Genomic DNA, 12584 nt, shown 5'->3' with positions numbered 1-12584 from the left:
TTTATCCTAGAGGCAGTAAGGAGTCGCTGGAGTTGGATATTTTTAAGTTTTGTAGAGAGTTGATGAAAAATATGTATTTTAGGACCAGCAGTTTGGCAGCTGTGCAGAGGATGGATTAGAAAAGTAGAGAACCTTGAGGGAGGGAGAAGAGGCTAAGAGGATACTGTAAGTAGTCCAGATAAGAAATAATGGGGCCCCGAACTAGGGTTGTTGGATGTGAGTTGAGGAAAAAGAAATGGACGTCAGATGTGGCAGAGGCAGAATTGCTAAGACTTGGCTGCTGATTTTATATGGGTATTGAAGGAGAGCTGAGAAATAGAGATGAAGTCTGAGGTTCTATATCTGGGTGACTGGAAGCACTATATTTAATATAACATGAAGAAAAGGGGAATGAGGCAGAAAGAAGCCAAACACGTGTAGAGAAAATGAAATCTATAATATGATGGGAAACTGGCTTTAGAATAATTGAAATTGCTAGTTAAAAAGTCACATCACTTTTAGATTATTGATGTTTCTGAAATTACAAAATGCTTCCATTTGACTATCATAGGACACAATTAAATATATTCAGAGTAGTGATTTAAAAACCCTCATTTAGCTTATATTATTAGTATTAAATTAGTAACAGTCAAAGGAAACTAACTGCTATTTAATAGTTTGCTCCATTCTTTTTATGAATATTCTATTTTAATCATTGAATGGGAGTGTTTACATAAGTTGCAGCAAAGATCAGAGTTGACCAATATCCCTTCCTAATGAAGTATTTACTACATGGCAAGTCACCTGTTTCATTACTTTGGCCCTTGTTAAATTCCATATCAATTGAGAAGACTGCTTTATAAAAGGTCAGGCCTCCTAGAAATATTTTTTTCGATTCTCAATGAGATATTTTGATGACAACAATATGATATTAGGAATTTAATATATTTTCAGATAAGAATGTGTAGATCACATTAACATTAAGCTAATAAAATCATTTTTAATATCAACTTCTTAGCAATTTTAATTTTAATTCTCTTTGGTGACAGCTTCATATGACACAGAATGATTGCAATGGAATAAGATGATTTGCCTTGTATTGTATATGGACCTCCTCCCATAACCTTGTAGTCTATAATAATATCTTTTCTTCTTGGAAAATTGCCTTGTATGCTGCAAGGCATAAACTCCTTGGGTTTCTATGTTTTTGCAATAGTCTATTAAGCTTAATAAGCTACATTTTAAAAATATTTTCTTTTTTAATGTAATTTGGCATTTTTATGAAGTGTAGCCTTAGTAATAAATCACATTAAAATATTTATTGTCACATTAACTTTGTTTCTCACATATTCAGACTATAGTTAGTAAATGCCTCAGATTTCCATAAAGTATTCAGGACATCATCATGACATTGAGACTTTTTTGTCTCCATTGCCTAGCTTCAGTCAGTTTCAGATGTGAGATGCATTACAATTCTGTTGTATACATATTGTCATTTGACTTCAAATAATTTTAGTATTTTTCTGATGAAACTGCATTGTTAGTTATTAATTTCTGAGCCTGGATATTTAAAATTTGATTTTTATCAACAACTTGAACACATTTTTTACTGACTAGTATATTTCCTTATTTGTCTGAATGCATAAAAGAATTTTATTTCCAATGAAATGAAATACGGATGCATTAAGAACAGAAAATACATTCATTCCAACTCTTCTAGTTGTAAAATGGCTAAAATGCACACACTCTGATTTCATTTTCCTGTAGGGGAAATGGATCCACATTTGTTATAAACTAGCACAATGATAATGTGCATGTTGTGAACTTACTTCCTATAGTACTACTTTCATCTAAGTAATAAAATTGATGTAGAGATCAGTGAACAATAATCAAAGATGTTTTACTTAGCCTAGGGTATTTGATATTTTCTATCTATCACCCATTGGGAGACCAATTCATGATCTTTTGAAAAAAAGATTAGATCTAAATTTGTGTAGTCTAAATATAATTTATTGAATTTAGGGTTTAAACGGTATGATTATCCTATCTCTCTCTGTCTCTACCCTCTCCCATCTCTGTCTTTGTTACTAACAATGAAAATTTGTTTTTAAAAATCATATTCAAACAATCATATTTAATTGTTTTCAGGAAGAATAAGGCTTGAGCTGCCTTTAAACAAATTTCTGATTAGGGTCCACTGGAAAAAGAACTAGCTCTGGATTCAGAGAACTTGGTTTGAAAACATCTCTTTCCTACTTATTATTTGTATTACTTTGGGAAAATCACAACCCACCTGGGCTCTTAGTTTCCTCATTTGTAAAATGAGAGGACTGAACTTATGTATAGTCTCTGAGGTCCTTACAAGCACCTTATCAATGTTCCTATGGCAGCTGAATGCTTCTCCATTGAGAACCTGCTTGTTGCAAGAGAAAAGAGCCACCCATTTGGCTCTATCTGTTAGTTAAAAGTCCAGATGGGGCCAGGTTCACCTAGCAACAGAACTGAGTTGGGAATAGAGCTTATTCAGTCCTGTGGAATTCTATAAAAATGGCATATGGATCTCATTAGTTGTTCATAATCTTCTTTATACATCCAGCTGCCTCAGCTTTCTGAAATGGTTCAATATATGATCAGTGAGTCTGGGTGGGCTACATGAGGGTGTGCTGGAACCTGCTTGTTAAATTTTCATTGTGAGCATTTGCACTTCAGAAATCAGTAAACGCCTCAAATAAAGATTTATTTTATTTGTTCTTTTGCTTATTATCCAGACTTTAAAAAGTGATAGACAAAATGTTGATAACATAGATGAAACTTGAATGTATGTCATGAAAAGGGACAGGTAGGTGGTGGAGTGGATAGAGAGCCAGGCCTAGAGATGGTCCTGGTTTCACTTAATCAATATTGCTTAGCCTTTGCTTCTCTTCTTCCTTGGAACCAATATGCAGTATTGATTCTTTGATGGAAGGGAAGGGTTTTAAAAAAAGATACATTATGTTTTTTTTTGAGAGCTAGTTGTCAAACATTGTCTAGCACAGCCCTGGATCAATTGTGATTGTTTATAAGAATCCATCAAATCTAAAGAACATGCTGTCTTTAGCTGATATTCCTCTTCTCCCATTATATGCCTTGGCCAAAGTCAGGCTTTTAGTCACTGATCAGGACAGGATTGTCTTCTAGAGAGTGTAGTCCTTAAATGAAAAAAAAACATTAATAAATAATTGTCAATTAAGCATCAGTGTTACTATTTGCAAGGTGCAAGTGAGGTCCCTGATTTCTATACCTTCTTTTACTACTGACTTCATTATTACACACAGTATTTGCCATCATGAGCAAAATTTACCATTTGTTGGACAAGTTTAAAGTAGTTTTTAATGGTGCAATAAATATGGTATACTTTCCAGATGTTGATATGAATAGTTATTGGTGAAAAATGTCATCCTTTAGCATTTAAGCCAATGCTCTAAACTTTTTAGTCTTTTGTTTTTGACACTTTTTTTATTTTTCAATTGTGGCATCCAAAGAAGTAGAACAAATCCTTTTCTATTGTATTTAGGAACTTTAGGTAAATCATTGGTATGGATAGAATGTTTATTCTCTTTGTTTTATAGCTTGATTTACTTTTGAAAGTTCATGAAACCCCATGCCATGGACTCAGGGTAATGTGAAGGTTACATATATTAGGGTCATATAACAAATATACCTCCAATGGTCTGTACCATTCCTTTGACATTTTGCATATGATTGCTTTATTGTTTTAGATTAGCATCTTTAGCAAATATTTACCATGCCTGGTGCTTAGACTACAAATTAGTAGATGACATGGTATTTACCCTTAAGGAACTTAATGATGTATTAAGAAAAACAGGATATGCACCATGTCCCACTCTGAAGACATTTTTGAACCAAGCTACAGAAGAAAGATGCTGAAGCAGGCTCATTCCAAGCTTGGACATCTCATCCACGGAATCAAGGGCATCGTGAAAACATTTGTTAAAGACATCTTCGAGCACATAACCATTGAGGGGTCCCATTCACTGTCATGTCCTCTTGAGATTGAGACAACTGAACTAGCCAAGCATGGCGTGTCTGAAGGTACTAAGGCCATTGTTAAGTATGCAATTTCCCAGAAGACTTTGCAATGAAGACCCTAAAACTACATGCCCAGGAGCAAGGAGATGCTATTTGGGAAAGAGGAATGTAGTAAGTGGTAGACATGTGTAGAGTAGAATCTATTGCCAATAAAGAATAGAAGTATAAACAGTAAAGAATATCAGATGAATATATGCCCAGAGAAGAAGACAGGCCAGTCATGGAGTAAGGGCGAAGCGTGATGATAAACAGCCTGAGGACTCATATAGATATTTAGATGTTTAGATATTTAGATATTGTCTCCCTGCCCCTTCCCAAGCCATGCTAGGTAGAATTTTATGAAATATGGGCATGAATAAGCATCAGAAACTGTTAAGAAAGAGTACCTGCATTCAACAGAATATGTTTCTTGTCTTCCCCATTAGATTGTTTTAAGATTTTAACATCCCCAAGTAGGTCATATTTGTATCCTCCATAAAATTTAGCAGTGCCTTGTACATATTAGGCACCTAATAGAGTTAATAATAAAAAATCATCCTTGTTAAATTAAGAAAAAAAGCCTATTTTATCCCTTCATCTCAAAAGGCTCTACCCTCCCTATACATTTCTTAAAAAACTTTTTTTTTTGGATAGGTCCTTTGATTTTATTGGTTAAGGGAAGTCCTGGTGAGGAACTGCCTCTACCAATACAATTCAGTACCTGCCATTTAATTTCTAGCCTTAGAGGGTTGATTGGGGGAATTGACAATTAAATTACTCACACAGGATCACAACAGCCACTATGTAGCAGATGAGGGACTTGAACTAGATCTTCTGGTCTTCAGGGCTAGGTGAAGTCCATTCTTCTTGTGTTGTATTATGTTTATTTCTTCTGGTTCCCCAGAAAGCCATCATCTCTTATCCTTCTGTGATTTCTTCTTCAACATTTAGGTGTTTGGGGAAAATAGTGGGGAAGGTAAATCTCCTATGGGAATTCTCAATATATTTAAAACTAAGTTATTAATTATTTTATATTATTTGCTTCTTTGAATGCCATGCTTAATCTCTGATGACACATAGATGAAAAGGTACTTTTTATTTGTATGTTAGTGGAACTTACCAGATTTCTTTCTTAATATAGACTATTAAATACACATCTTTTCCTACTGCCTCCTACAATTTGGACTCTTTTGCACCCTGTTTGGACCTTTACTTTCATTGATTATATTTCCATATTGTCTTGTGCTTTTTCTGTTTCTTTTTGGTCACTTTCTGCCTATTCCTATTTTATGTTTATTTCAAAGGCTCACAGGAAGATGACTTGCATATCTCAGTTGATGGATGACATAATTTTTTTGCCTAATATTTTACCTCTTTTTATCTTCTTTTTGGCTTTGCTACGTAGCCTTGATGGATTTGCTTTCCATTGTGGTAACATGATAGACTTAATTAAACCAATATTCATTTCATATGGAACTTGAATAACTTAATTTCCTCAGTTTCTTCTTGTTTTCCATATATATATATATGCCAACATCTTTGCCAAGAAAAAAATATATTTGGAAGTAGATGCTATGTACTAGGGTACAGAAATAAAAATGGATCTACTCAGCACAAGAATTAGAATATTAGATTAGGAGAATGATCTACCTAATCCACTAGTATTAATAATGGATCTATATCATTTAAAATTTTTTTAGAGAACTTGATATACATCATCATGGGAAAGAACTGTGTTGGAAAGGAAGACCTTCATTCATAACTCAGCCCTGGTTCAATCCCAAACCTACCATTTACTACCTGTGTGACCCTAAGTAAAGTACTTAACTTCTCTGGGCCTCAGCTTTTTCATGTATAAAATGAAGGAGTTGGATTCATGGCTTTAAGATTCCTTTCTGCTCTAAATTCTTTGATCACAAGTCTGAATATTTCAAGTTGTTGGACAACAACTCTGTAAGGTATTATCATCCCTGCTTTAGAGGTGAGAATACCAAAGTTCAGAGAAGTCCTATCTTCCATGGTCACACAACTAGTTAGTGTAGGAGCTGGGATTTGGACCCATGTCTTATTGCCCATCAATGAATGTACCATGCCAAACTGCCTCTCAGAATTGTGTGTCTTTGACAGCAACACTAAGGCATATTTTTTTCTTATGATTTTGCATTTGGGCATTAGGTGGCACAGTGGATAGAGTGCATGGCATGGAATGAGGAAGACCCAAGTTCAAATTTAGCCTCAGAAACTAATTGTGTGACCTTGATTATGTCACTTAACTCTGTTTGCCTCAGTTTAAGGAAATGGTAAACCATTCTGATATCTTTGCCTAGAAAACCTCTAATGGGGTTACAAAGAGTTGGACACCACTGAAGCAAATCAATACCACTACCACCACCACCACCACCACCAATGATTTTATTTTAGAAGATTAGGTACGACCTATTATGGACAAATCAGTTATAACATTACCTAAGTACTTCTTGAGTTTTATTGTATTTTCATTCTGTATCACTTCTTAGGCTAGTAAGTTGATGTGTTTTCTATTTGCTGTCCAAAATAATGATTCCTTTAGTTGATTTTGAAATCACCCGATTTAAACTTCCAGAGGGCAGCCCCTTGCATTCCAGAGTTTGGTGAGGGAAGAAGTCCATGCTTTTACTTCCCTCCTGCTCATCATTCCTCTCAATCTTCTACTTTCACATTGACTAAATTAGTGTCCTGATAGAGAACTCAAACACTTTGAGTTTCACTTTCCTCTTGCTAAAATTCTAATGACAAGAATTTTACACATTCCAGACATGTCTATAAGAGTAATTTTATAGTCTCTGGTTTGACGAAAGTCTCTCTGCTGATACCTAGCAGTTTGCTGGTATTTTTGACTGTATCTGCATATTGGATTGAAGTTCTCAGTGTTTTAACAGTATTTTGACACAAAAGATCCAGGAAGAAATGCTCAGATGCACATTATCATTCATATATAGTCATATTAGAAAACAGGCTGCTTTTGATTTGGAAAAGAGTATTTGGTAGAGATCATCCATAGGAGAGAATTGAAAGAAAAGTACTGAATATTTACTTTTGTGCAACAAATGATATATGTCTATATTTGCAGCATACATACAATACAAAGACTACATAGTCTAAGAAAAAACTTAATATAAAGCCATTTGTGATATTAACAATTAATGAAAGGTAGAGGTAGCTGTGAAAAGCATGCTGGGTGGCAAGAACAGATATCCTGGGATTATAATTTGCATAGAAAATCCTTAAAGCAGGTAATGTTATGTGGATAGTAGAGAATTCAACTCTATTTAATGAGCATTAATAAATCCTCTTTAATCATCAATTTCCAACTCTGTACAAAGCATCAGGGAAGATACACAAAGAATAAGATATAAGCTTGGAACTCGTAGCCCTCAGGGAATTTAGCATTTAGTAGAGAGGGATATTTGAACCACACACAGGTCATTGTAATACAAAACAGATGATACTTATCTAGAAAAGGGACAAACAGAGTCATCTCTGAATTCCAGATGTCAATCCTGACTGGTTGGGTGGTGGTAGGAGGATTCACAGAATCATGGGATCAGATTTAGAGCTGGAAAAGGGACCTTAGAAGTCATCTAGTCCAGTCCATTCATTTTACAGATATGGAAACTTAAACTTAGGCATTAATATGACTTGACCATAGTTATATGGGTAGCAAGGGACATAGCCAGTGGTGTTTGCACTGTTTCCTGGAGGAAGTAGCATTTGAGGTGGGAGATGAGGAAGTAAGGATTCCAGGTGAATTACTTATGATGTCTGATTTTTTAAAAAGACATGGGAAAATTGGAGTCCAGTGAAAAATAGTAAAAAATATTTGATTTAAGAGATGAAAAAGATTATGGGAAGAATAAAGAGCTTGAAATGGCTTTTAAACAGCATGGATAATAGAATCATGGAAAAAGATGACTTTATGATGTTCTAAGTATATGAAGGATTATGAAGATCAAAAAAGTGGAAATGGGGTTAAATTGCAGGAAGAGATGCTTAAGCTACATAAACATGAAAGGGAAAATTTTATGACTATATGATAGTGAATGAGTAGAATGATTTACTTTCGAAGGGGCTCACATCTTGGTTTAGGGGTTCATCTATTCACAGGATGGGAGCTGGACTAAAACAGTTTTGTGATTCTTTGATGACTTAGCCCAGAGAAGAAAAGGCTAACAGGGAGAATTAAAGACTATTTTCAGGTATTGCAAGCAGTTGCAATCCTCCTTTTTACTCAGAAAAATAGAGCAAGGTGAAAGAAATCAATCTATTTTCCTTGCAGTAAAGTCAATTAAGCACTAGTATGTATTACTGGGGATTGTGAAACGCACAGGGAGGTCTGTAAAATACAGGCTCGATTATAATTTAGGTGGGGTGTAAAAGGCATTATGGTAGGGCATATTACTTCAAATTAGAAGGATTAAGTTGTCTTGTATGCATTGAATAATACCAATTTTAATGTTAGTATTCTTTGTTCTTTGGAAATTAAGATTTCTAACCATAAATGTGGATGAAATGAAAGGTTTTTTCTTTTTTCTTTTTCTTCTCTTTTTATAAGAAGTATCATTTCCATTTCGTAGATGGAGAAAGGTGTGGTGGTATTAAATTAGAACCAAAGGGGGATGAATCAGAAGCATTCTAGAGCAGGACTAGACTTTCTTGCCTCTCTCTGTATTTTCTGTGAAAATGTATACAATTGATGGGAAGGAAAACGACAATAATCCTCTTGGTTGAATGGAATGGAAATGTCTGTTAAGAACCTATTAATATCCTGCAGTGCCCTTAAATAAGAGTTTGGTTGTAGTTTCAGGATTGAGCCACACGATGTCAGAATTGGACTTTCCTTTCCTCTCCTAATCGATTTCTCTTTGTAGATGAAGGCATTTTCAAAGCTGGAGCAGAGAGATCAGAAATGGAGGGGGCAGCAGAAGTCCAAGAAGATGAAGACACTCAAGTTGAGATTCCAGTTGATCAGGTAATCTCCATGACTTTCAAGAAGTGCAAGAAAGCCTCTTGCTGATGTTTCATTTTCCTTTTAGTTGTGCTGTTTGCCCCATGCTCTACTGAGCACTATATCAGTTGTTAATACAGATTGTATAAGGGTATAGGCTTCAAACTCTCCCCCCCCCCAAAAAAAAACCCTGACCATACACCTCATATTTTCCTATGTTTTTCTACTTGTCTATTGTGATACTTCTTTTTCAAAAACATTAATTGGCATGCCCAAATTTGTATAACTATGAATACAGGGATCATGTGATAACTAGGAGCAGGAGCTCAGAGAATAGAGTATTAATATAAGATATTTTTTTATTCAGGAAATTATTTCTCTTCTTTCAGATTATAAAACCCTCCCCAAAGTATTTATACTAGTCTGTTACTTTCACTTCATTATCTGAAGCCCTTTGGTCCAGCATTCCTCTTTTTTTCCCGAGAATTCCTGATTTCATATTCTCTTGAAGGCATGTTCATTCTTTTTGCTCTCATCTGGGAGATTGAAAGAAAAAATTGCCATGGTATGGAAATGATCTTGAAAAATGATCTAGCTTAATTTTCTTTTTAAAATCATCCTGTGTCTAGGGTTGGAAATGGGTTCTTGAAATGGTGGAATATTATTATGTTCTCAAAACTGTGAAACTGGGTAGAACTAAGGAAAAAGGGTTAGAAACTGACCCCTTTCCTTTTGACTGACTTAAAAAACCAAGCTAATCTCCCCTCTTCCCCCAATAAAATTGTCTCTCATTTCTGTTTGGTTTTAAATTCTGAAGTAATGCAATTTTAATTTTTTTATGCATTGGTGGGTTCCCTTTCCAACACTGCCATACTTTCAGAAAAGTAATAATATACTAACCTTAAAAATAATTTGGGTTTAGTTATTAATTTTAAAGATTATTTTTGTTGAACAATTATCATGAACTGTGGTTTAAAATTTTTTTTTTATTAAGACACAACAGTGTTAAGGTTTAAGGCACCTCTGGAGTTCCATATTTAAATACTCTATCCCTTAGACAGAGACAAGATATCATTCCATTCCTTTGAGAGTTAATAGTTTTGAAAATTGACTTAATGTACATTTCTAAATCTCATTGCCAAATTTGAATTCAAATCCTTTTTGCAGATACTCATTCAGTTCCTTCAGTGGAGGTACAGGGGACCAGAAATAAAAAAAAAAGGAAACAGCTCTTTGTCCTCAAAGAGCCTTCAGTTTAATTGGTGGCATGCAAATAAGTTGATAGACTATGATTTGGCCAAACTGCTGCTTTTAAGAAAATATGAGTGAAGATGAAAGAGGTTGCTATTAGCCAAAGTATAGGATTCTGATGAGGAAAGGTTTCATGGCAAAGGCAAACGCAGCTTGGTCCCTATTAGTAGGAATAATAAATCCCCCCAGAATGGTCATAGGTATTTGAATTCACAGTATTTGAAGTTATAATTAGGTAAAATGTGGTCATTGTTTCTGACCCAGTGGAAATATAAAGTGAAAATCCAAATCATGTGTCCATGTCAGAGCCTTCATGATTTGCACTAATAGGGACCTAGCTCTTGGTAATAAAGGTTTAGAGGAATTTTAACAGGCAGAGATGGTGAGAAAGCACTTACTAGACATGGGGAAGAAGCCTGTGGGAGGATACTGAGGGATGAGAGGGCTGGACAAGATTGTGGAAGAGCTGGCATTTTATTTGGATTGGAACATAGATTACCTGAAAAGAAATAGCATGGAATGAGGCAGGTTACAAAAAAGCCTTCAATACTAGGGGAAGTAGGTGTATTTTACAGATAATGAGCCACTGAAGGCTTTTCAGGAGGGAAGTAATATGGTCAGGTACATTTTACTTTAAAAAAAAGTGTTATTGATGCCTTTTGTTTTAACATCATAATTATACCACATTTCCATATCTATCCTTACCCTGTTACACAGGCAGCTAGGCAGCACAGCAGATAGACCTGAGGAAGACCAGAAGTCAAATTCTATCTCAGTCACTTCTTTTTACCTCAGTTTCCTCAACTATAAAATGGGAATAAAAATAGTACCTAGTTCTCATGTTTGTTGTAAGGATAAAATGAGATATTATTTGTAAAGTATTTAACACAGTGCTTGGAACATGCTTAAAAATGTTTTCCATTTTTCTTTCTTCTTTTTTCCTTTCCTTTCCTCCCTTCCTTCCTCTCCCTTCCGTCCTTCTTGTCAGACCTGGCTGACAGGATCCGACCTGAGATGAATGGGACTCGAGAGTGAAGTAATATAGCAAAGCTTTATTGGGAGAAAAGAGGGGACAAAGGGGCATGGGAGGCTGATGGCAGTGGAAGTGGCAGTGGAGTGGGACAGGGGGAATTGGGGGAGATCAAAGACAGCTGAGTCTCCGCCAGAGCCAAGAAGGGGACTGTCTCTTATAGTGTGGTTGTCTGGGATGATGAGGTAACCCATATGGCTTCTGTTGGTCAAAGTTGGGCTTCTTGGATCCAGTTCATTGGATGGCCCTGAAAGGAGTTGGCTTAGGGGATGGGGGCTTTTGGTACCCAGGATTGTATAATGCTTAGCATGGTACAGACAGTGTAAGTCTAGAACAGCAATCCATCATGGATTTGTCAGATCACAGCATGGGAGGTAACAGCGTCCTAGGAAGAGGATTTCCTTGCTTTATTCTGGATTTCTAGCAGGCTTAGGGGGAGGAGGTGCTACTGGTCCTGGAAGGGATTGGGGAAAGAGTGGTCCCATGGTCTATCACTTCTGTCCTTCCTTCCTTCTTTCTTGCTGTCACAATAGATTACATAATGGAGGTCTGAATAATAATAGCAGCTAACATTTATATAGCACTTGATGGGTGTCCGGCACTGTGTTAAATGCTTTACAAATATTATCTCATTTGACCCTCACAACAAACCCTGCAGTTATTATTTCCACTTTACAGATGACGAAACTGAAGCAAATAGTGATTTGTTCAAGGTCCCACAGTAGGTGTGTGAGGCTGGATTTGAATTTAGTCTTCCTATCTCCACCTGGCTGAACTCAGATAGCAGCTTTGTGAAAGCAGAGGAAGAGATAGGTATAATTGTGAAATCAGAATCAATGGGATGTCCCAGCTATTTGGATATAGGAGCCATGAGGAAAAGCAAAGAATCAAAGAGGACTGTAAGGTCTTAAATCTTGGTGGTAGGAGAACATGCAGTCAATAGAAATATGGAATCTGGGAGGAGAGAATATGGTAGTTTCTGTTTTGTACATTTTGGGTTTGATACACTAGGAGGACTTCTAGATAGAAAAATGTCCACTAGGCAATTAGAAATGTTGCACAAGAGCTCAGGGGAGAGAATGAGCCTGGAAATTTAGCTTTGTATCCCATTTGAATATAATCAATTCTTAAAGCCTTGGAGTAAATGAAATCATCAAAAGTCATAATTTAGAGGGAGGAGAGGGACTAGGACAGGGCTTTGTGGGGAAGAACTTAATCTAGGGATAATGAGAGAAAGGTATAGTGAAAGAGGTCAATAAGAAGTGGTCAGGT

The 12584-nt window shown here is 35.8% G+C and overlaps 1 protein-coding gene across 9 annotated transcripts in view; it reads left to right on the top strand.

The window, feature by feature from the left end:
- DCDC2 (doublecortin domain containing 2) overlaps positions 1 to 12584 on the top strand; it is a 211166-nt gene that overhangs the window by 159681 nt on the left and 38901 nt on the right. For all 9 annotated transcript variants that reach the window (XM_001366714.5, XM_056823503.1, XM_056823504.1 and 6 more), the window contains one exon: positions 8955 to 9055. In XM_001366714.5, coding sequence (XP_001366751.1) covers positions 8955 to 9055 — 101 coding nt within the window. The remainder of the gene's footprint in view (positions 1 to 8954; positions 9056 to 12584) is intronic.

Source organism: Monodelphis domestica, chromosome 3 (genome assembly GCF_027887165.1).
Source record: "Monodelphis domestica isolate mMonDom1 chromosome 3, mMonDom1.pri, whole genome shotgun sequence".
NCBI classification, from domain to species: Eukaryota; Metazoa; Chordata; class Mammalia; order Didelphimorphia; family Didelphidae; genus Monodelphis; species Monodelphis domestica.
This window is presented reverse-complemented; position numbering and strand designations above follow the sequence as displayed.